Consider the following 20,459-nt stretch of genomic DNA (forward strand, 5'->3'; position numbering starts at 1 on the left):
CATTTTGTAAATGCTTTCAATGGCGTTAATGGCAGAAATTAACTACAATACCAAGTTTCTAGAAAATAAGTGCTATATTATGCGGGATATTGTTTTACCATAAAATCACTTTCATGGGCGTAGCAGTCACATGTAATCGCAGTCCTCATGGGCTTGCTCAGATGCAGTAATCGAGGCGGTAATCAGCGCCAGCCTTCAGTCTGTTCTTCTTTTTTTTTTCTCTATTTTTATCATCCGCGTCCCTCGCAATCTTTCTTTCTCTTCTCGGTGGAGGGAGGTAATGCGACTAACGTGTTTTCTGCACTTAAGTCGGAGACTCGGTATACAACCTCAAGTAGAGCAAACAGCTGAACTGAGATGAATTAGGCCAAATTACTAGCGCAAACAGTGATTTTGTCGCATTTAGTTCAAGGGCTTCGTCTTCTATTTTTTTAGTCTCCGCATTGGAAGACTAACAATATTTAGACATGGTATATTGACGTTTTCATTAGAAGCAACAAGACCTCCTTGAAGACGCGAAAAGCAACACAATATTTCTATTGAAGGTCACTGAAGGTATCCTATAAAACATGACATTGGTCGCGGAAACGCATTATGGAACGCAAGACTCAGCTGACGCTACGTACAGCCACAAGGCAGCGGACGTGCGCCGCGTCTCACCCCATTGTCATTTAGGCGGCGTGCCAAATCGTCTATAATCTTGGCATCCAAGGGCGCCTTTGTGATGGGCGAAAGGCCTTTCCCGGCGTGTTGCCGGCAGGCTTTCTGTCTCTTCATTTTGGTCGTCAGCGAGCCACCCACGTGTTCCCTATTACATATTGAGGAAAGACCGAACGTCCAATAGACGCTCAATTTTTTTTGTCGTTATACGGTCCATACAGGCTCTCATCGAAGAGGGGAGCGAGCTTCGGGATAACTTAGCGACACTACTTGCTCATAGCCCTGACTCATATAACCGGTACCTTCTTTATGGAAGTATACACGAATGAACATTTCCTATAGGTGCCCAGAAGAGGCGATCGTGCGGAGCATAGGATAGTGCTGGACCGATGGTAGCGTCATCGGCATCGAGAAGGGCTGCTAGTTTTGCGCGTCCATGCCTCCAGAGCAGGGCGGCATCCGACTGCCTCCTTGAACGAGTCACTTCCCTAGCACCAGTCCAGATGTTCGCCGCGTTGAAGGAACTCTGTCTTCGTTGACTGTGCCTTTCCCAAGAGAAAGTTGAACGCCGTGTGATGGTGGTTCAAAGCTAGTGACTGTGCTCACTCACAGCGGTGAACAGATTGGAAGATTGAAGGGTGGCGCTACACGGTCGTTCTTGGTATTTACCTCGCAATAAGTAGCAACCAACATCCGACAAAAATGCATCCGACAGTGAGTCTAGTCATGGCCTTAGCCATCGTGGACCGGACGTGGTTCAACTCGCCATTCGTCTGCGGAGAAGAGACGTCAACGAAAAGCCTGGAAGAAGAATTGACGGATGTTGGCGGCATGCTCATGAAGAAGCTGATGCCAGTGGCCTCGGAACTCGCCACCAGGCCCGAGCTGAGTAGCGCGTGCGCTGGCAGCCTATTCAAGGTCCTCAAGGCTACAAAAACCAGAGAGCCATGGGTGATAAGAAGTGAGCAGCCGAGGACTTTTTTCGCTACGTTTGTGCCATCAGATATTCTGTGTATTTAGTGTCTGTAAGAAGCGAATATGCGAGCGTATTTTCAAACGTATTCCTTGTTAGTGTACAGGGTGTTTCAGCTAACTTGGGCCAAGTACTGCAAAAACAAACATAGGTGCTACGCGTGTCGAATTGCCGCAGTATTGTTCTGAGCCATATGGAGCACGTCATCATATTTTTTTTTTCAATCGGCCAAGGTGGGTAATTAACAAAGACTGCTTAATTTACTTTTTAACTATTAACTCTAGCGAAAGATATTCGATAGAGAAGTTGTAGCGCTTGTTCAGAGACATCGGAATATTTCATCTATGCTAACTGCCTTGCTTAATTTTTTTCAAGCCTTTCTTTGAAGTGCACGACATTATAAAAAAAATACCACGTGGCTGCCGACTAACGCGCCGCGCTTTTAGTGCCCTAATATGTAAGTTGAACGGGTTAGCAAAGGCTGCTCCGCGCGCAGAGATCGAGAGCCTGCTCAGTCGATCTCTGCGCGCGGAGCAGCCTTTGCTAACCCGTTCAACTTACATATTAGGGCACTAAAAGCGCGGCGCGTTAGTCGGCAGTCACGTGGTATTTTTTTTATAATGTCGTGCACTTCAAAGAAAGGCTTGAAAAAAATTAAGCAAGGCAGTTAGCATAGATGAAATATTCCGATGTCTCTGAACAAGCGCTACAACTTCTCTATCGAATATCTTTCGCTAGAGTTAATAGTTAAAAAGTAAATTAAGCAGTCTTTGTTAATTACCCACCTTGGCCGATTGAAAAAAAAATATCATGACGCGCTCCATATGGCTCAGAACAATACTGCGGCATTCGACACGCGTAGCGGCGATGTGTTTTTTTTTTTCAATACCTGGCTCGAGTTAGCTGAAACACCCTGTTACTGCGACACTTGTGATTCTGATCATTACGGTAACGGGAGAGTCACGGCACCCTCCGTCGTACGACTTCCTTTCAGCCTGCAAAGCACGCACAGAAGACGTGTTTTACTAGTCTGAAATCCTGAAATAACTTTCGAACTTTTCTTCCTGCCACTTGTGTGCCAAGAATATTCGTTAAACGTGATCTCAGTTTAACGAATACGCTTGCAGTTTCGTGTACTATGGCCATGGTGCTTTCAAAACTAGATGAAAAATCTCGCTATATTACTGGAATTGCCACGTGGTTCTTGTTTTTGAGACGACAAGCTCGCAATTTTCTGCCATGCACGCTTGCCTGCGTAATACCTTCGTGGGAGCTGTACGCAAAACTGAAGCTTTTTCTCGCAAGGTAGATTAAAACATTCATTGTTCTTTGATCTCAGGGAAATTAGGCATTAATTGTTTTCTAGGGACGTGTCGAACACAAACAACAGATTTCCTTGCCTCCCTAGCGAAATTATCGCAATCACGGGAGCGTAGATTTCTATTGCTGAAGCACAGGTTAAAAAAGGTTTTCTTATGTGCATGATGCTATAGATGAAGCTTCTTTAAAAAAATTATTTCTCTCTTAGTGCCATGCAAAGTTGGAAGCAAAAAAGGAGGCGGTTAATGGCGTCACTAAGTACTGGTATAAACTCAATACGGTAGTGTTTCCTTTCGATGAATCGTTCAGTTTGTATTTTATCTGCTATAAACTGCGACGGTTAGAGGGTCTCGCTCAAAGGTATACATACCAAGAGCAATGGGTCGACTCCCAGCTCTTTGAGATTTTGCACAATTTGATTTGATGCAGTGATCCTGGCTAATGGATTAATTCCGAACAACCTCCTCGAGGGAAGCCTCATCAGCCTTGGAGGCTACGAACAGTGCCTCAAGACCAGGGTGTTCAACTCGCAGGGCGAGTTAACACACAAGGGACAGTATTGCAGCCTCTTCGTCTACCCACCCTGGTCACTCCTCGAGACTCTCGTGGAAAAGTTTCAGGCTGTTGGCGAATTTTCAGTAAGCTTCTTTAGTTGGCTGTTAGTTTCTTTTTTTTGTGCTTGTGGTACACACGTGAATGCGTAGTGCGCGTTCGCAATTTTTTTCTGTGTTATGTCCCATTAAGAAGACAGAACCCCTTTTGTTTAAACACTGAGCATGCATTGAATGAACAACTAAAGTAAGGCAGCAGTGGAACCGTTGGTGTTTCCACAACCACCAACAGCTCCACGGCAGGCTTACAATGAATAATAGTTACAACAATGTTTTCATATTTCAGTGGAATGCTAATAGCCTTCGAAATAAGTCAGCTGATTTTCGCAAACTACTAGCTCTGCATAACTTTCCTCTTTTATGTATACAGGAGCCAGGCGTACAAGATGGCTTTCGTCTTTCAATCTATGTAATATATAAACCATGGCGTATTGCTGGAAGTAGCAGAGCGATGTTATGCGTGAGAAAAGATATGCCGTCCTATTTAATATAGTCGAGCGATTTAAGTATACCGGAGTTCGTAGCATGCAAGATATCTTTTAGAAATACAAGCGTCACAGTGATCAGTCTTTATTTGCAATGTTCTAGCAAAATATCAGTAGACAACTTGGTGAATGTCTTTGGTATCGCAAACTCACATGTGCTGGTTTGCGGGGACTTCAACGCACATAACGTCATCTGGGGCAGTGAATATAACGATTCCCGCGGAAGCATTATAGAGTCTGCCGCAGAAAAAAGTAATCTGATCGTGTTAAATGACAGCTCTCCAACGTTCCTGCGGGGGTTTCGTTATTAAAGCTGTATAGATGTTACGCTCAGCTCACAAGACCTTCTTCATGGCGTTGAATGGTCAACGGACATACAAACGCACGGTAGTGATCATTTTCTGATCCTGGTAAAACGTCGTCTATTACGGAGTGAAGGGACCCGGCGCTACTCAAAACATACTAATTGGCAACGTTTTCGTCACCATTTAAGTAACTCATTGGGCGAAAATCCGAACTTTCAAAATTTTGCTAATATATTGTGTGAGTCTTACAAGACCTGCACAAAGCAAGTCATTGTTCCAAATGAATACGCTGCAGTCGACGGGGAATATGAATGTCTAAGAGCAATTAGAAGTCACGCAGAACGGGCTTACCGCCACAGTGGAAAGCTGGATGACTACAAGATGGCCCAGAATGTCCAGTCAACTTCGCGCAAAAATTAGGTACGAGAAGATGGCGAGAATACTGCGCGTCGTTGTCTCCGTTCACTCCAATTCCCAGAATATGGTCAGTTGTCCGATATTTTAGTGGTACAGTTACCCAGGACCATCCCTTCCGAGCCCTTGCCGTAGCTCGAAGCACTCTGGAAACATCCGTTGGTGACGAATTCTGTTAACTTATATGCAGACCAGGAATTCCGTTTACTTGTCTCCAATTTACAAATTCGACAACACTAGCAGAACAGAAGGTTCTTGCGTGGTTTATGTCACAACACCCTCAACTTGACTGTGATTTAGTTTAGATGAATTGAAATGTGCTCTTTCGTGATGCCGCACAAAGACAATCGCAGGCCCAGATGCTGTTGCGTATGTGATGGTAAAGAACCTAGGTCCAGCGGGAAGAATGGCTTTTTTAGAGATATTTCATATATGGATAAGAGAGACTCTTCCAGATTCATGGAAATTAGCTCGGGTAATTTCAGTACTGAAACCAGGAAAGACTCCCCTTTGTCTTGACTCCTACCGATCCGTCAGTCTCACAAGCTGTTTTTCCAAGCTAATGGAGAAGATGATAGACAGTCGACAGTAATGGTCGTGTGAACAGGCAAATGTGTTTTCCAACTACATGACCGGTTTTCAACAAAATCGGTGTAAAATGGATGCAGTATTAGACATTGCTACATGCGTCGAACATGAACGAATTTGCGCAAATGTGACAGTAGCAGTATTCTTAGACATTCAAAGAGCCTTCGACACTGTAAGTAACATACACGTCCTTGCTGGTATGTTATAGCTTGGCCTACACGGTCGAACACTGCGATGGGTATCAAATTTCTTGAAAGATAGAAAAATAATTGTGGAAACAATCGAAGGAGAGAGTAATAATCACAGCATCACGCAGGGCGTTCCGCAGGGCAGTGTTCTCAGTCCATTTTTATTCAACTGTGTCATGGCAGCCTTACCACAAAAACTACCGTCTGGTCTACAGTATTCTCTGTACGCACATGACATCCGCATATGGGCCTCTGGATCTCATATACAAGACATTCAAACAACGCTGCAAGAGGGTCTTGATAGTATCGACACTTTTTTAAAAGAAAGAGGCATGAGTCTTTCTTACGCAAAGACAGCCGTACTTCCTTTCACTAGACGACAGCTGAATAATTTCCAACTTACACTTAATGTGCCATTTTTGATGTTTGTGAAAGAGCATAAATTTCATGGAGTTATTCTCGACCGCCAGCTGACATGGGCATCACACATCCGCGCAATTGAAAAACAGACCAATGCAGTAATAAACGTACTTCGACGACTCGTTGGCACAGCGTAGGGGGGATCAGTCTCCTCACTACTACAAGTTCATAACGCACTCATAAAACAAATAATTGCTTACTCGGCACCTATTCTCCATGGTTTATCGCAAACTTCTGAGGAACATTTTCAACATTTACTAGCAAGGGGGCTGCGAGTGTGTCTTGGGGTTCCTCAGGCTACCTCGAGTTCTTTAGAAATTGCTGAAGCTCGTCACCCACCATTTCCAGTCATACGAACGGTTGAAACATGCCGATATATTTATCGCATCTTAACCCAACACGAGAAACATCCATTAAACCTCGTGCTTACCGAAAGAAACAAAAGCAAAATTCACGATGTTATTCGAGAACATAAAGCATTATTGCAAAGAGTTGAATTATGCAAAGTGCATGTTAGTTACCATCCTTGGATGTTAACAAGCCCTAAATTAAAATTACCGATCGACAGGATTAAATGTAAGAGAGACATGTTCACGGTAGCCGCACAGCAACCGGCACTCTTCCAAATTTACTCATTATATCCCCAGCACATTCATGTTTATACAGATGGTTCGTGCCATAAAAATTCCTCGACTTCTGCATTCGTCATTCCACAATTAGCGCTAGAGCAAACATTTAAGTTATCCCGAGAGACATCTTCCACCGTGGCAGAACTGTTTGCAATCCTGTGTGCTTTGCGTTTCATAACATCAGAAAAGCATTCGCCAAAATGGGTTATATTTAGCGATTCGCAAGCCGCTCTCACATTACTACTGAGCAATAAGAACAATTCTTTGAGCACTTTGCTATTGTGTGAGACGCTCAAAGAACATACAAAAGCAAGCGCAATGTACCACGTAATTGCATTCAGTGGATACCTGGGCACCGCAATATTCCTGGTAATACTGCAGCGGACGCAGCTGCGAATCGGGCGCACAATAACGCAGAGACAACCAATCTTCCCCTATTGTGTAGTGAAGTCCGTCTGATCCTGAGACGGGTTTCCTGTCGCCTCAGCAAAACTACCTGGTTTAATTAGTAAACTAAAAACTCGGAGTTATACTTTATAGACCCATGTATAAGCTTATCAATGCCGGAATATCTAAGAGACAACAGAAAATTTGTAACATTGACACACCGCCTGCGTCTTGGTACTGCATTTACGAAACATTTCTTGTACAGGATAAAACGTGTCTCTAGTCCGCAGTGTTCTTGTGGCCATCCAGACGAAGATGTGAATCATCTTGTCCTCTAGTGCACGAAATACGTTCCACAAAGAAGGGTACTGCGAGCAAATATGTTGATATTAGATAAGGCCATTCACCTTAAAAAAGATACTTGGCCCATGGCCAACTGCGGGCCTTCAGAAAGGATCACTTCTTGCTCTGAAAACGTTTTTAGAGGACACCAACATTTTGGGAAAATATTAAGCTTCAGATGATCCGAATACGCTAAATGAGTGACGTAAATGTTGTTCGTGGTTCATAGCTGGTTTATGTGGTGATCGCAACTTTTACGCAATATGTATAATTCTGTTATGTACTTGCAGTGTATTACATGGGTTGTGTGTTTTGGCTGTTCAAAATATCTGACTTTATATATGCGTACGTGCACTGAACTCATGCACAAAACTGTGCGATTCATATACTGTTGGACTGTATATTTTTTTTATTCCTACAGTGTTCTAATGAGTGTCATATATTGTGTCGCTATTCTCACTTTTTACGTAAATTTGTTTCTTTTGCCCAGTGACAAGGAGTAGCCGGTGTCCCCATAAATGCGCCAACCTCTCTTAATATTCATTTTAAAAAAGGCAGCAATACAGAGCTCTGGAAAGAAAAGTGTCAATAGTTGAGCACATACGTGGGATACTAAAGTAGACTTAGCGACAACGTATATGCCAGTATGACCTGTCTTAGCATTTTTTATCAGCTATACAGGGATGCTTCTTGTATGGAGGATTTCACTACTGCAAGAACTAGCCGCTCATAACGACCCTTCTGTAATCAGTGTAAACCGAGCTCGACTCGACCATATTTTTTTATGCGCCTTTGACTGTTCTTAGTTATTCTTTACATTTGGTGCTGAAATTGTAATGAAACATGCACATTCAAAAGTTGATAGAGATATTGTGATAACCATAGGAAGTGCGTCATCCCACTTTTGGCGGCGTTATTTTTCGCTTTAGAACAGTGGCTCAACGACAACACCGGGAACAAGTTTACAGAAAACAATGCACTGCTTCAATCCCTATAAATATGATATGACAGTTTCTGGTGGCGTACACCGATCGCTGAACTGGTATGCCGTTTTTAAAATTATTATTTTGATTACGGACCACTTAGACTCAACGCTGAAGCTCGCTCATGCGCTGGCTGCCGCTCCATCAAGGTATCCGCTTACCGTCTCTTTCAGATATCAACTCAGTCAATATGAAACAGAATAATATATTCGTTCGCGACGTGTGTGCTGAGAAACACTCATCCGTCGAAATGTTCTAAAAAATGGCGTCATTATTCCTCTTTTTTTCCCCCCATATCGTAGGGCAGGGTGAACCCCCTCACGATCACCACGAATGAAAAGATAGGAAGGAAAGCGTTGCGTATTGGACTGTGTACGCTCGATGCTTGCTCCGAGGAAGAAGTCAACTTCCTAGCTGCTGGAGGTAAAACCATAATGCGCGCTTGCGAATGTCATTATCTTCTTTTGGTAAAGCTTGCTGAGAAGCTTCGAACGTTACATTACACTTAAAGAAAAAACTATTTGCTCTAATAAAACGCCAACAGTTTTCCAGCAATACGGCGCAAACACAACGGTTACCGGCTGCCGAACAGACAATCCACAGCAGCTGACGAAACTTCAGTATGCTTCAATGTGAGTACTCGATGATCACACCGAGCATTTCTGACAGTGCATGAAATAGTGTGCGAAGTATACTTTTGACTAGCTCACATATGACTAACTGTCCCAAGTGCTTAATTTCACTGCTTTAAACTCGGTGGTAAAAATAAATCGTTACAAAGTACACAACAGTAGGTTTTTCTTTCAGTGAAATTTATACCATGTTGGCGGCATTGCTACGAATCGATGCCGCTTCGCCAACTACTGGTACCACAATCGAAGTTCTCGAGCGTACAAAGTGATCACATCGCAAACGAGACTTCTAGCTCCTACTTGGAGGCGCGCTCAACCTGCCGTTATTCTGTGTTACCTTCACAGGTATCATACACTGCAGGGAAGACTTGCAGCAGCTGTGATGTTCAAAGAAATTATTTAAAAAAAAGAAAGAATATTGTTCATCATTTGAGGGAAAGAAGCCCAATATGCAGCTTAAGTTTCACATTGGCGTCGCATTCCTAAACGCGCCTTCAAGAATGCGTTTCTAGAAGAAAACCCGCAAAGTACATGTCTGAAATATTGCAATGATCAGACGAAGCAGTTAAACGACCATCACGAAATTGCTAAATAACTTTAAAAAAAGCCAAAGAGGTCTGTTGATTAATGCAGCCGTTTTTTCTTTTTTGTATCAGTGGCTTTCCCGCTCCTGTCGTCGTTTCAAACACGTTGAGTCAGTCGTTTGAGTGCTGCAGTGGGAAGCCTCGCGAAGCAACGTAACACCAGCTATAATGATGCAGTTAAGCACAACAATTTCGTGCCGGTTATCAGATCTTATTTGCCGATACGCCAGTGAACGTAATCGTGCACTGCTCTCCGTGGTGGTATTCCTCTCGTATGCCGAACTTTGCTGTCTGCTGACGTAAATGTGTTCACCGATAGTTTGTAAACAGCAAAAAAAATGCTATACACGCTTCTCTTAAAATGAAGCTCCCACTGGATTGTTAAAAGAGAGAGAGAAAAAAAAAAGGAAAAAGGACGTATAGAAAGGCAGGCGGATTGTTAAAAAAATAAAAAAAATACTCAAAAAGATTTATTCCTCGGCCCTTTCTCTTTCACACACCTCTGTCATACACACGCAAACCCGCGCAAGCATGCACGCATGAATTCCCACTCCTTGTCAAAGACAGGAAAAGAGACGTGTCAGCTGCAACAGCGGTAGGGAAACATAAAACGGCGACATGTCTGCTAAGCCCCCCTGCATAGATGACAAATCAAATCAAATCAAATCAGTTTATTTTCATCTCGAGGATAGATGAAGAACACTACGTATAATTATTAGTATCCAAACCGTATGTGTTACTGTATTCGGATCTCACATATATTAGCATCCGCATGCATAGCTAAACTAACATTTGGTGCTGGTTACTAGGTTACCAAATCAAATCACATTTTTCAGTGATGCCGTAATTCATTAAGCCGCACTTGTTCAGAACGTAAAACATTCAGTAGCAACTACCAAACACATATTTCACCGATAGCCTTACAGGCCGTGTCAGTGCGGCAGTCATTAATATTTATTCTGCCTCTCCATATGTTTTCGATAACTATTCCTTCAGCTTCCTTGCCTTTAAAACCGATCTAATTTCTTGGATGTGTCATTATCTTAGTAGGTTTAAGCTCAATTGTTGCGTCCTATATTTTTTAATTTTTTTTCTTAGTGTCGTTAATGTTACTGCTATAATTACTTGCATTTCAGATATTACTTGAGCGTCCTTGGACTTCTCGTTCTTCTAGGAACGCTTATTGAATGGCTCGTGCTGAAGCTCCCGGCACCGGACGAGGAAGCCAGTCTGTGTTCGTATACGTTGCAATATTTTAAAAGGCAGCTTGTTGTGACTATACCTTCTTTAGCAAACCATAACAAAAAAGGTCATTATAGCCGTTTATTTAAAGACAAGGGGAGGGTTGGCATTCGTGAGTGGTCGGTGACGCTGCAATGAACTTCCTTGTGTATAGTAATGACACCTATTATTCCATGGGGACATTATGCGTAATAAAAACCATGAGCAAGCTAGCATTAAACTTTTGCCCTATTACGCGGAATTGTATCTTGCCTTGCCGACAAATAATTTCTGACTAAAAGAGAAACAGTAAAGCCAATTTTCAGGATTGGAAGACTCGAAGCCATCTCGAAGGGTGACTGAAACACACAGTAACAAAAATAATGCAAAAAAGAATACGCCCGGGAGCAAACACAGCCGTCAACAAAAAGATAGGATATTTTGAATTTCGGTCCGGTTCGCTAAACTCTTTGCCTCAGACCGTTAGCCTATGAAATGCCATCTTGAACACGCACTGCCATCGCACTTTATTCCCACCGCAAGGACCACCCACCATGCGCATAACTTGGTGCTACGAGAACGCATTTCAAGGAAACCGTAATATCAACCAGGAGGGAAAGTACACGCACGCTGGAGAGAGAGTTCGCAGGAGCCAAATGCAAAATATCATGCCTTTTTTGTGCTACTACACACCTCTGAAGGTTGGTAGCTGATTATTCCTGGCGTTCTGACTAGGAAAGATGCTCAGTACGCTGTACAGGAAAATGCAGCTTAGAAGAGAGGAGGGTCAAAAGCGCACAAATTTAAAAGTAAGAGAGGTAAGAGATGTCTTTTCTTGCAACAACATGTTCGGATATTCAACCTCAGCAAGCGAGATAATAAAGTAAGATTAGAGCTATGAGAGGCAGAGTGAAAATGCGGTAATGTCCTCACGCGGTGTCTAGAAACTACAAACTTGGTGATCCTCTCGCGCCCCCATGTTAACGCATAAATTAGCATCAGTAAAGAAAAATCTTGCTGTCCTACAAAAGTGTGTACCAAAATCTTAGCATTCAATTGCATGTGTTATTAGATGTATGATCTCTCTCTGTGCGGCGCGCGGAAGTGTCATCGCTAATATCGTTGCATGTTCTTTTTTATTCATTTTCAAAGCAAACCCAATTTTTGCAACTATACGAGTCGTTGTTGCATTTCGCCCCTAGTCTGCCCCTGCGGCCGGGATCGAACACGGGGCCTCTAGCTCAGCGGCGCAACGCCCTAGCTACTAAAGTATACCGCGGCAAGTTGAGTAACAAGTAGTGCCGTCGCACAACGTAATGCATGAGTAGGCACGTGAGGATTTTGTGTTTACCACATGCGCTCAATCTGCTTCTTCATGTCCTTGCTTACTTGCCATTGTACAGTCAACTCCCCCAATTTGACCCATGCAGCACTGCAAGATTTGATCGAATGATCTGAAAGGTAGAATTAGCAAAGCACAGGAAGATGAACGAAATTCGGATATTTTTTCTATTACTTAGCATTATGTAATGTATTTTTCTTTCTGCCTCTTAAAGCGGCCCCTCAAGCAGCGTGAGGCGAAGAGCGCAGACACGTTTAAACACAGCAGCTGAGCGTTACACGACATGAAGCCAGCGGCAACGGATTGCTTCAAGGGCGGAAGGAGCGTCGGTCACTAAAAGATACAAATAAACTTATATAAAATAGTTTCACGCATAGGGAGCCAGTACCATCGTGGGCACCCTTTCTTGTCTTTTTCAAGCTTATTGTAACCCCTGCGCGCCCTAGGAGGCGCGGGTACAGGTTGGTGGACAATCGAATTAACCGAAGCTGCATGCTTTCGAGTTCGAGCAAAACAAGTTTTTCTTCCGCATCAAATTACGTTTTTACGCCTTGAATGTTTAATGCGTTTGAATTCGGCGAAAAGTCGAATTAACGGAGGTTGAATTAACAGGAATCGACTTTACTGGCAAACCAAGTGCTGAATCACAAGACTGTCTCTACTGTCCCTTTCTTAACACACTTTATCACCTCTTTCCCCGTCCTCCCTGTGTGTGTGTTTCTTTTTTCTTCTGGATTCTTACAGTACGCGTCTGGGGGCCGTTCAAAGTGTTCATATACTTCTCTGCAATCAGCAACACAAAACGCCTTCTGAAGACCACAGCAAGAAAAGAGAATGAAAACCTGATCTTTATCAGCGGTTTCAAGATATTCCTCATTTTCTGGGTCATCTACGCACATTGCTACGTCCTGATACAGCCAGAGTTTGTGCGTAAGTACGCAATATTTATATGTTTTTTTATTACGCACGCGAAAAACTGTTACAAGCAAATTCATTGACATTTAAAACTGCAACGTTTTTGTGTGGTAGCCAACAAGCAGAAGCCAAACATGAATGAGCGAGTGTGGCTAACTGCACCGCGATTTAATCCAGGAAGGAGTCACCGTGAGCATACTTGTTGAGCAGTGCCTTCGATGAAAGGATGTTGCGAATCTTGACTTCACAGCGGTCAACAGTAGGGGAACAAGGGAAGTCACAGGCTTGACTTTGCTCCAGCGTGACACTTCCCTTGTTCCTATGTTTCTTTCTTATTCGAACATTTTTTTTTAAATCGTGTGAAACCCATAACAAAACTTGGCCTGTTCCGGTGGAACATACCCGAAGAGGCGCACATTACATGTAGAAAAGCCTCAATGTCCAAGCGGCTAAATAAAGGAACTAACTAATATTTTCTTTAAATATTCCATTTGCGACACATGTTGCAACTGCGAAATTGAAGCATAGTAGTAGTGAAGTCTTATCTACTTAGCAGTAATTCTTAGAGTAGGAAAATGTGATACAAGAAATCGACTTGATAAAGTGGAAAAGTGCTATCTGTCACAGTTGATGAATGAAAAATGGGTTGGAATAAATAAAGAAAAGGAAAGTAGTGTATATAAGTATACAGAGAAATGAATTTAATGACACTCTTCAAGGTTAGATGTAGTATAAGGATTTCTGTCGCTCAATTATATTTCTGCTTATCATTCGCCTTTCACGACCGGCCAATCCCGATGATAACTTAGGTGGACCGTCGCTCACTGGAACCACTGACGAAGTGCGAAAATGAATACCATTCGAATGAAATCTTGACATGCTGGCCCAATTATGATTTTACTTTCTTTCTCTCTCTCCTTCTCTGTATTTATTCGTATTGTAAGATCAACATTTCAATATCATCATTTCCTTTCACGGAAAATAATAGTCGTTTCGCCAGTGGCTTTCAACCTTTCAGAAAGTGCATTTATTGTGCGTTCAAGATTGTAGCTGCATGTGAAAGTGAGCTATACACATGGCACAAGTTTTCTTTTTACTTGAGTGAACTCCGAATGCATCACGTATTTATGAATTCCGTTTACAGGGAGCCCGTTTGTCTTCGTAGACCTGTCAGGGAAAGTTTTGTTTCAATTGATGCTCAATGGTCTCCTCAGTGTGTCCACGTTTCTGTTCTTAAGGTGAGCACAAAAAATTGGCAGAAATTGAAGAGTTCATTTTTCTTTCATTTTGTTTTTCTTTGCCTTTGATGCGCTGTGTGCGTTTCTTTTTTCCAGTGGATTTGTGATGGCATACTTATTGCTCCAGTCCCGCGCAGTAATTCGCAAGCAAAATCCGATAGCTGTGTACATCATAGCCGCCGTTCGGCGGTATATCAGGTAAGAAAGTTTCATTGCTGAGTAGCGTTCGCGCTGCGATGCTAAGCTACCCGGTCATTGAAGCAAGTGTGCTAGAAAGAGAATGGAAGAATGGGTAAAGGGCCCGCTGACTTTTCTGAGCGAAAATCCAAACAAAAACAATAGAGTTCTAACCTTCATGTTCTTATTTCGGTGTTGTGAAGTCTGCGATCGGTCGGAAAGGAACGCTCTTTTTATGCAACTACTAGAGACACTACATGATGGCAGCCGAAACGCTTGTGAAGTGACTGAAACGCGATACTCGGAGCGCATTGCTGCCGGCGTTTCTGGCGCCACCGGTGGGGGCTGGGGGCACCGACCTTTTTCATTGGGGTAAACTATCACAGCGAAAGTATGTGAAACGCATTGTGGCTGCATTTGGTTCCCCAGCGAGCCCCCAGCGCTCTGCGGCGGTGTAAGAAGCGCCGGCCACCATGCGGTCTGATTATCGCGTTTCAGTCACTGAGCGCTGACCACTCAACACATGGCAACCTGTAGTACAGGTTTCTTACCTACAGCCTGAGAGACGAAGGGAAGAACCTATTACATTTATTGTATTTAAATATGCATTATAGATTCTTGTATTTACAAACGTGCGCTAGCTTATTGTTCTGTTACTGCTGCTAATAATCATGCGAACTACTTTCACGTTTACAATGCGATGGAGATCTCAATCCACTCTATGACTCTTGGACCTCCTTCTGTATCTGTAATGACGATATGTGATAATTGTAAGAGTTGATTGTGATTCTGAAGGTTTTAAAGTTTAGCCTGCAGGAGATTAGATCGTTTAAGAATACCCCCCCTCCTCTCCGACGTTTTGGGGCCCCAGTTTGACATAGCGTCGTCGGCATTGTGCATGCATGAGATGCAAACGCTGTTCGTCGTTTGCGTCAGGCAAGCATTTCTTTTTATATCTACAGCATGCAACCGCAAATTTGCCTTAAAAGCTTTGTGTCAACAAACATGGCGGCACCCATCAAAACGACCGCTCCCACCTAGCCCTGAAAGTGACCTGATATCTGGGTAACTGGTAACGTTCGTGACAAACAAAGCCTGATGTAGGCTTTCGCTTCCACTCGTGTGACGTAGTTCGCAAAGAGAGAATGACAATTCGCCACAGTTTTCAAGATCGGTGGTTGATTCGATAGCTCATGGCCTAAAAGGGATGCTTTCGGCTGGCGTGAGCTAATTAAAATTGATTTAGCTGATGACGGCCAATAAATTTTCTCTCAGAAATATCAGAAATAAACTAAGTAAACTGTTTGCTGGTGACGTATAAACGCTCACAATTCTTATTCAAATCAAGGTACGTATGACGACAACATTTCCTTTACCAGTCATTATTTCATTATTTATAATAGCTTCGCTTTGTAGCCATGGTGGTACCGCAAGCTCAAGATACAAACAGCGAGCTGAAGACCCCATTCTAAAGCTCTTACCTCCTGCATGCCCTATCAAAGCTCTTCGGAGTTCTAAATATTTGGTGTCACTATCCTGAAACTCTGTATTCTGACAATCCCTCAGAAGTCTTTTATGCATATTTGCGTCACTTAAAAAGTGCAACGACCATAAAAGCTTGTTTTACGCCATAGGGTTAACCTAAGCCGTCAATTCGTGACCAACACCAAAGAGGGTTGTTTGTGTCGTAGAGCAAGCCGCGGGCGCATATCGCAAACAGCCGGCCGGGCTTCCTTGCGAATGCGCTCCGGCATTTGGCAGACAGTTTGTTCGAGCAATAAGCGCGCTGTGAAATGAAGGGTGCATAGAGCGGGGCCGAGGTTCTCAGCCAAATAAAGACAAGCCATGAGGAGTCTCCACAGCAACGACGGCATGGCCATGCTCCTTGCTGACAAGAACACAGTAAGAATTGAGCTCGAGACAAAATTTTATCCCACCAAGACGCTAGATCACCTTAACGGCCCCAATATGTCAATGTATCACTTGTAAGGCACCCACAAATGCTAAGCTTGAATAGCTGATGGCAAAAACACTTCATGTTTTTCTTCAGCAGTATATGAACCTCTACTACTGCCTATTCTTCACAAAATACTCGGCATCCCTGCCATCTGGGGCCTATCAAAGGTGCCGGTCCCTTTGCGCCCTCTTATAGGAATTTGACAGGTGGCTGCTTCACCAGATATCCAGTTATTTTCCTCGATTTTGAGCCCGCTTAGCTCCTGGGATCGTACAAGCTGTAGCATCATGCAAGTACGCATATGGACACAGAGAGCTCTCGCTGTAGTAAGCACACTACTCTCGTGATTAAACACTGTAGGAGTTGGATTCATGTAGAATGTGTATTGATTCTGTATATTGAGGATCGATGACCCCCACCACCACCACCACTAGCATTGCATGATTTTCTCTAATCATAGAACAGTCTGTAACGCGGTGTATCTAGCGCTCTCCGCATGGTGTATACGCACTGTTTATCGAGCACACTGATTGACAGGTAAACGCGCTGACTGGCCGGCTCACAGCTTTCTCCCAAGGCGTGTATACCGATAATGAAGAACTGCCATGTACAGACCTACGCGACGCCCGCGTGTTCGCACAGACAAGACGCGAAGACATGTGGCCTGTGCCGGTTCCCGAGGCACGTACGTTCACCTATTATAATATAAGAAAACTTTAGCAGCACGCTCTGGACGACGGTATTTGACTCCATAATGGTATGAAATTCCAAAATGCGTCAATGACTTCAGGTGAATAATTACAAAGTTGCACCTACATAGGCATAACTCGATATCATCTAACAAGTTCTGTGTCACATACCTAGGTATTCAGAGGATGTGTTGAAAGTTATGTTTAGGACAGCACTGACTGTTCCAAGCAGTGGCAAGGAAAAAGAGGAGGAAGATGTCGGACGCGCATTCAGGCCACGTAGCTCGAGCACGTAGGAACTTCGGTTGAATTGGGCGATCGGATGACGCCACACTTGGAGCACTGTAACGTAAAGCTATTTCAAACATTTTTATTCCAATTCTGCAACAAGCCCTCCACGATTGGTCAAAAAGTTCTCGGGCCACCCCCCACTTCGCCTGTCTACCACGCGACGTCACGAAAACTGCGAGAACACCCCATCTGATACGATGTGGGCACGATCATTATGCATAATTAGACCAAACGAAAGAAAAATAATTATTTCTGATCCGGCACCTTTTTTGCCGTTTACCCTCTGCTATTGGTCAAACATTTTCGCGCTGCGCCCACTTCGCCTGTCTGTCCTACGACGACACAAAAGTGCCAAAACTCACCTCATCAAAGTGACGTGTATGCGTTAAAGACGCACTAATGTGCCGAACAGAACTGATTTTTGTTTTCTGAATAGCCAAAAACTGCCCCGATCCGAAAGGAATAGAAGATGGCTGAGCGCCGATTCCTCTGGCAGTGCTACTCGCAGCAGCCGGGGAGCATGGATTCTTTCGCATATAATAGAAATTTTTGCGTAGCAGTATCACGTTATCGAGCCCTTTCGGCAAGTATACGACATCGCTCTGCTAACTATGCTTTGCCGAGGATCCCTTTAACGGCATTTTTAACCTTCTGTTGCAAGTCGCTGCGACTTTCGACCAGCCACCGCAAGCTGTGGGCGCTTAACCGCAGCGTTGTCAGAACAGCCCAATCAAACGCTCTCCTCGTTTGTAGAATGTGACTTTTGTTTGCTTTCAAAACGAATATAATTGACTACATTGAGCGGTTTTTTAAATCTAATTGACTGACGAGAGGCGAGGAGCACGCTCAAGTGGAGACGGTTTTGATCGGGCAAAACCAGCGCATTGAAAGTAGATAACCGTATGAGGAGGGTGATGCCGCCGTCTGCGATCGGCCCACTTCACTTAGCTTGCGGTGGCTGGTCTAAAATCGCGGCGGCGTGCAACGGAATGTTAAGGATGCCTCTAAAACGGATCTTCAGATGAGAAAAGTTGGCAGAGGGATCTCCTATAAGTGCCGAAAGGGCTCGATAACGTTATAATGCCATGCAAAAAATGCTATTATACGCTAATAAATTCATGCTCTCCGGCAGGTGCGAATAGCTTGTGCCTGAGCGATCCGCGGGCAGTCATCTTCTATTCCTTTCGGAAAGGGGCAGACTTCGGCTGTACAGAAAAAAAAAACTTCAGTTCTGTTTGGCAAATTAATGCATCTTTAATGCGAATACGTCACTTTGATTCAGTTAGTTTTGGCTGCTTTGTGAAGTCGCGTGACAGACAGGGGAAGTCGGCGCAGCCCGAAAACCTTTGACCAATAGCAGAGGACTAATGGCAAAAAGCCGTAGAAGGAGAAATTATTATTTTTATTTTGTTCGGTTTATTCATGCAGAACTAGTGTGTACACGCCAGGTCAGATGGGGAGCTATCGCGGTGTTTGTGACGTCACGTGACAGACAGGCGAAGATCTCGAAAATTTTCTGCCCAATCGTGGAGGGCTGATTGCAGAGCTGGAATAGAGAAGTTTGGAATAGCTTTACATCATAGCGCCCCTGGTCTGCTTTCTTAACGCATTATTCATGCCTGAGACGGAGCCTACTTCTTTACAGCGAAGGCTTTAGCCTTTTCGTCTGGTGCTGAAACCCTGGACCCTTAGATCGCACGGTGCACATGCTGTATCGTTAGTGAGGGTTAATCTACTTAACAGTGAAACTCCGCGTAGCTCAATGTTCTATCCCCGCGTATGCCATTATGGCCTAGCCCTGTCAATACCGCCCCGTACACTGTCGAGCTACGTTCCGGGTGATAGCGCGTAGTATTAACAAAATCGTGAGCACAGGCGATGTTGAGAAAAGGCCAAATGATCCCCCAAACCAGAGGTTTGGGGACCATTTTGTCTCGAAGCGATAAGGCATGAAGCAGCCCCGTGACGCTTGACAAACCTACATGTCAAGATATATGCGCAAAGGTTCTCAAACCCGCCGTGGTTGCTCAGTGGCTATGGTGTTGGGCTGCTGAGCACGAGGTCGCGGGATCGAATCCCGGCCACGGCGGCCGCATTTCGATGGGGGCGAAATGCGAAAACACCCGTGTGCTTAGATTTAGGTGCACGTTAAAGAACCCCAGGTGGTCAAAATTTCCGGAGTCCTCCACTACGGCGTGCCTCATAATCAGAAAGTGGTTTTGGCACGTAAAACCCCAAATATTATTATTATATTAAGTGTTCTCAAAAATACTCATGTTTCACATTGATTCGCATTGTTGCTGAAAATACTTCGACTGCTGCTAAATAGGCATCCGAATTCATTTAGAAGATTTTCTTGATAACAACCGCCGTTAAGATGAACTCATAAAATCCGTTGATGTATCTGAGCCAGCTGTCACACGCAGGCTGATGCTGCCCATCGTATCGGTGGTGATGGCGTGCTTCCTTCTGCCGCACTTTGCGGATGGCCCTGCAAACCACGAACTCTTACAGCAGCAGGTGAACGGGTGCATCAACCATTGGTGGGCGGTGTTGCTCAATTTCAACAACTTCTACCCCGTCGACAAGATGGTGAGGTCTCCTCCTAAGCGCCGTAGTATAAGTTGAGTTACGCACTGCTTTCATGTGCCTACTTCTGTGCGAAAAAAAAAAACAAGCATGGTCCCACTCAATTGAAACTGCGTCGACGGAGCTTTTTAAAACGTTCGTACGAAGAAATCTGTAATCAGAATGAATGCGGGCTACTATTCTGGGCCATGATTTTGTAGTGATGCATTTCGATCGATTCTACGCCCACTCTTGTAGTATCTTCGACTGCTCGCCTCCCTCCCCCGAAGCAGAGTCGGGCGTATCCGGCGTTCCCCGAAATCAGAGGTAGAGGACAAGCGCGCAGGCCGAACGCGTGACTCGCTCTCGCAGGCGGAAATGCCAGATGCGAAACCTCGTGACTACTGCCAACGTCCGATGTTTCGCCTATCCAAAAATCCCGGCGCTGCCGGTAAAACCGGCGAACGCGCAGTGGGACGAGCGTTCGTCGAAACGCCAGCGTGCAGCGGCCTAGGTTGCCTAGGTTGCGACGGACCGTCG

General features: G+C 44.2%; 1 protein-coding gene across 1 annotated transcript in view; it reads left to right on the plus strand.

Moving 5' to 3' along the window:
- Window positions 1–900: 900 nt before the first annotated feature.
- Window positions 901–20,459, plus strand: part of LOC142584629 (nose resistant to fluoxetine protein 6-like) — a 39,947-nt gene continuing 20,388 nt past the window's right edge. The window contains exons 1-9 of the mRNA XM_075694784.1: window positions 901–1,621; window positions 3,383–3,591; window positions 8,608–8,728; window positions 8,850–8,937; window positions 10,658–10,755; window positions 12,829–13,014; window positions 14,144–14,237; window positions 14,334–14,435; window positions 19,778–19,943. Coding sequence (XP_075550899.1) covers window positions 1,363–1,621; window positions 3,383–3,591; window positions 8,608–8,728; window positions 8,850–8,937; window positions 10,658–10,755; window positions 12,829–13,014; window positions 14,144–14,237; window positions 14,334–14,435; window positions 19,778–19,943 — 1,323 coding nt within the window. The 5' untranslated portion in view covers window positions 901–1,362. The remainder of the gene's footprint in view (window positions 1,622–3,382; window positions 3,592–8,607; window positions 8,729–8,849; window positions 8,938–10,657; window positions 10,756–12,828; window positions 13,015–14,143; window positions 14,238–14,333; window positions 14,436–19,777; window positions 19,944–20,459) is intronic.

Source organism: Dermacentor variabilis, chromosome 1, assembly GCF_050947875.1.
Source record: "Dermacentor variabilis isolate Ectoservices chromosome 1, ASM5094787v1, whole genome shotgun sequence".
Classification (NCBI taxonomy): Eukaryota; Metazoa; Arthropoda; class Arachnida; order Ixodida; family Ixodidae; genus Dermacentor; species Dermacentor variabilis.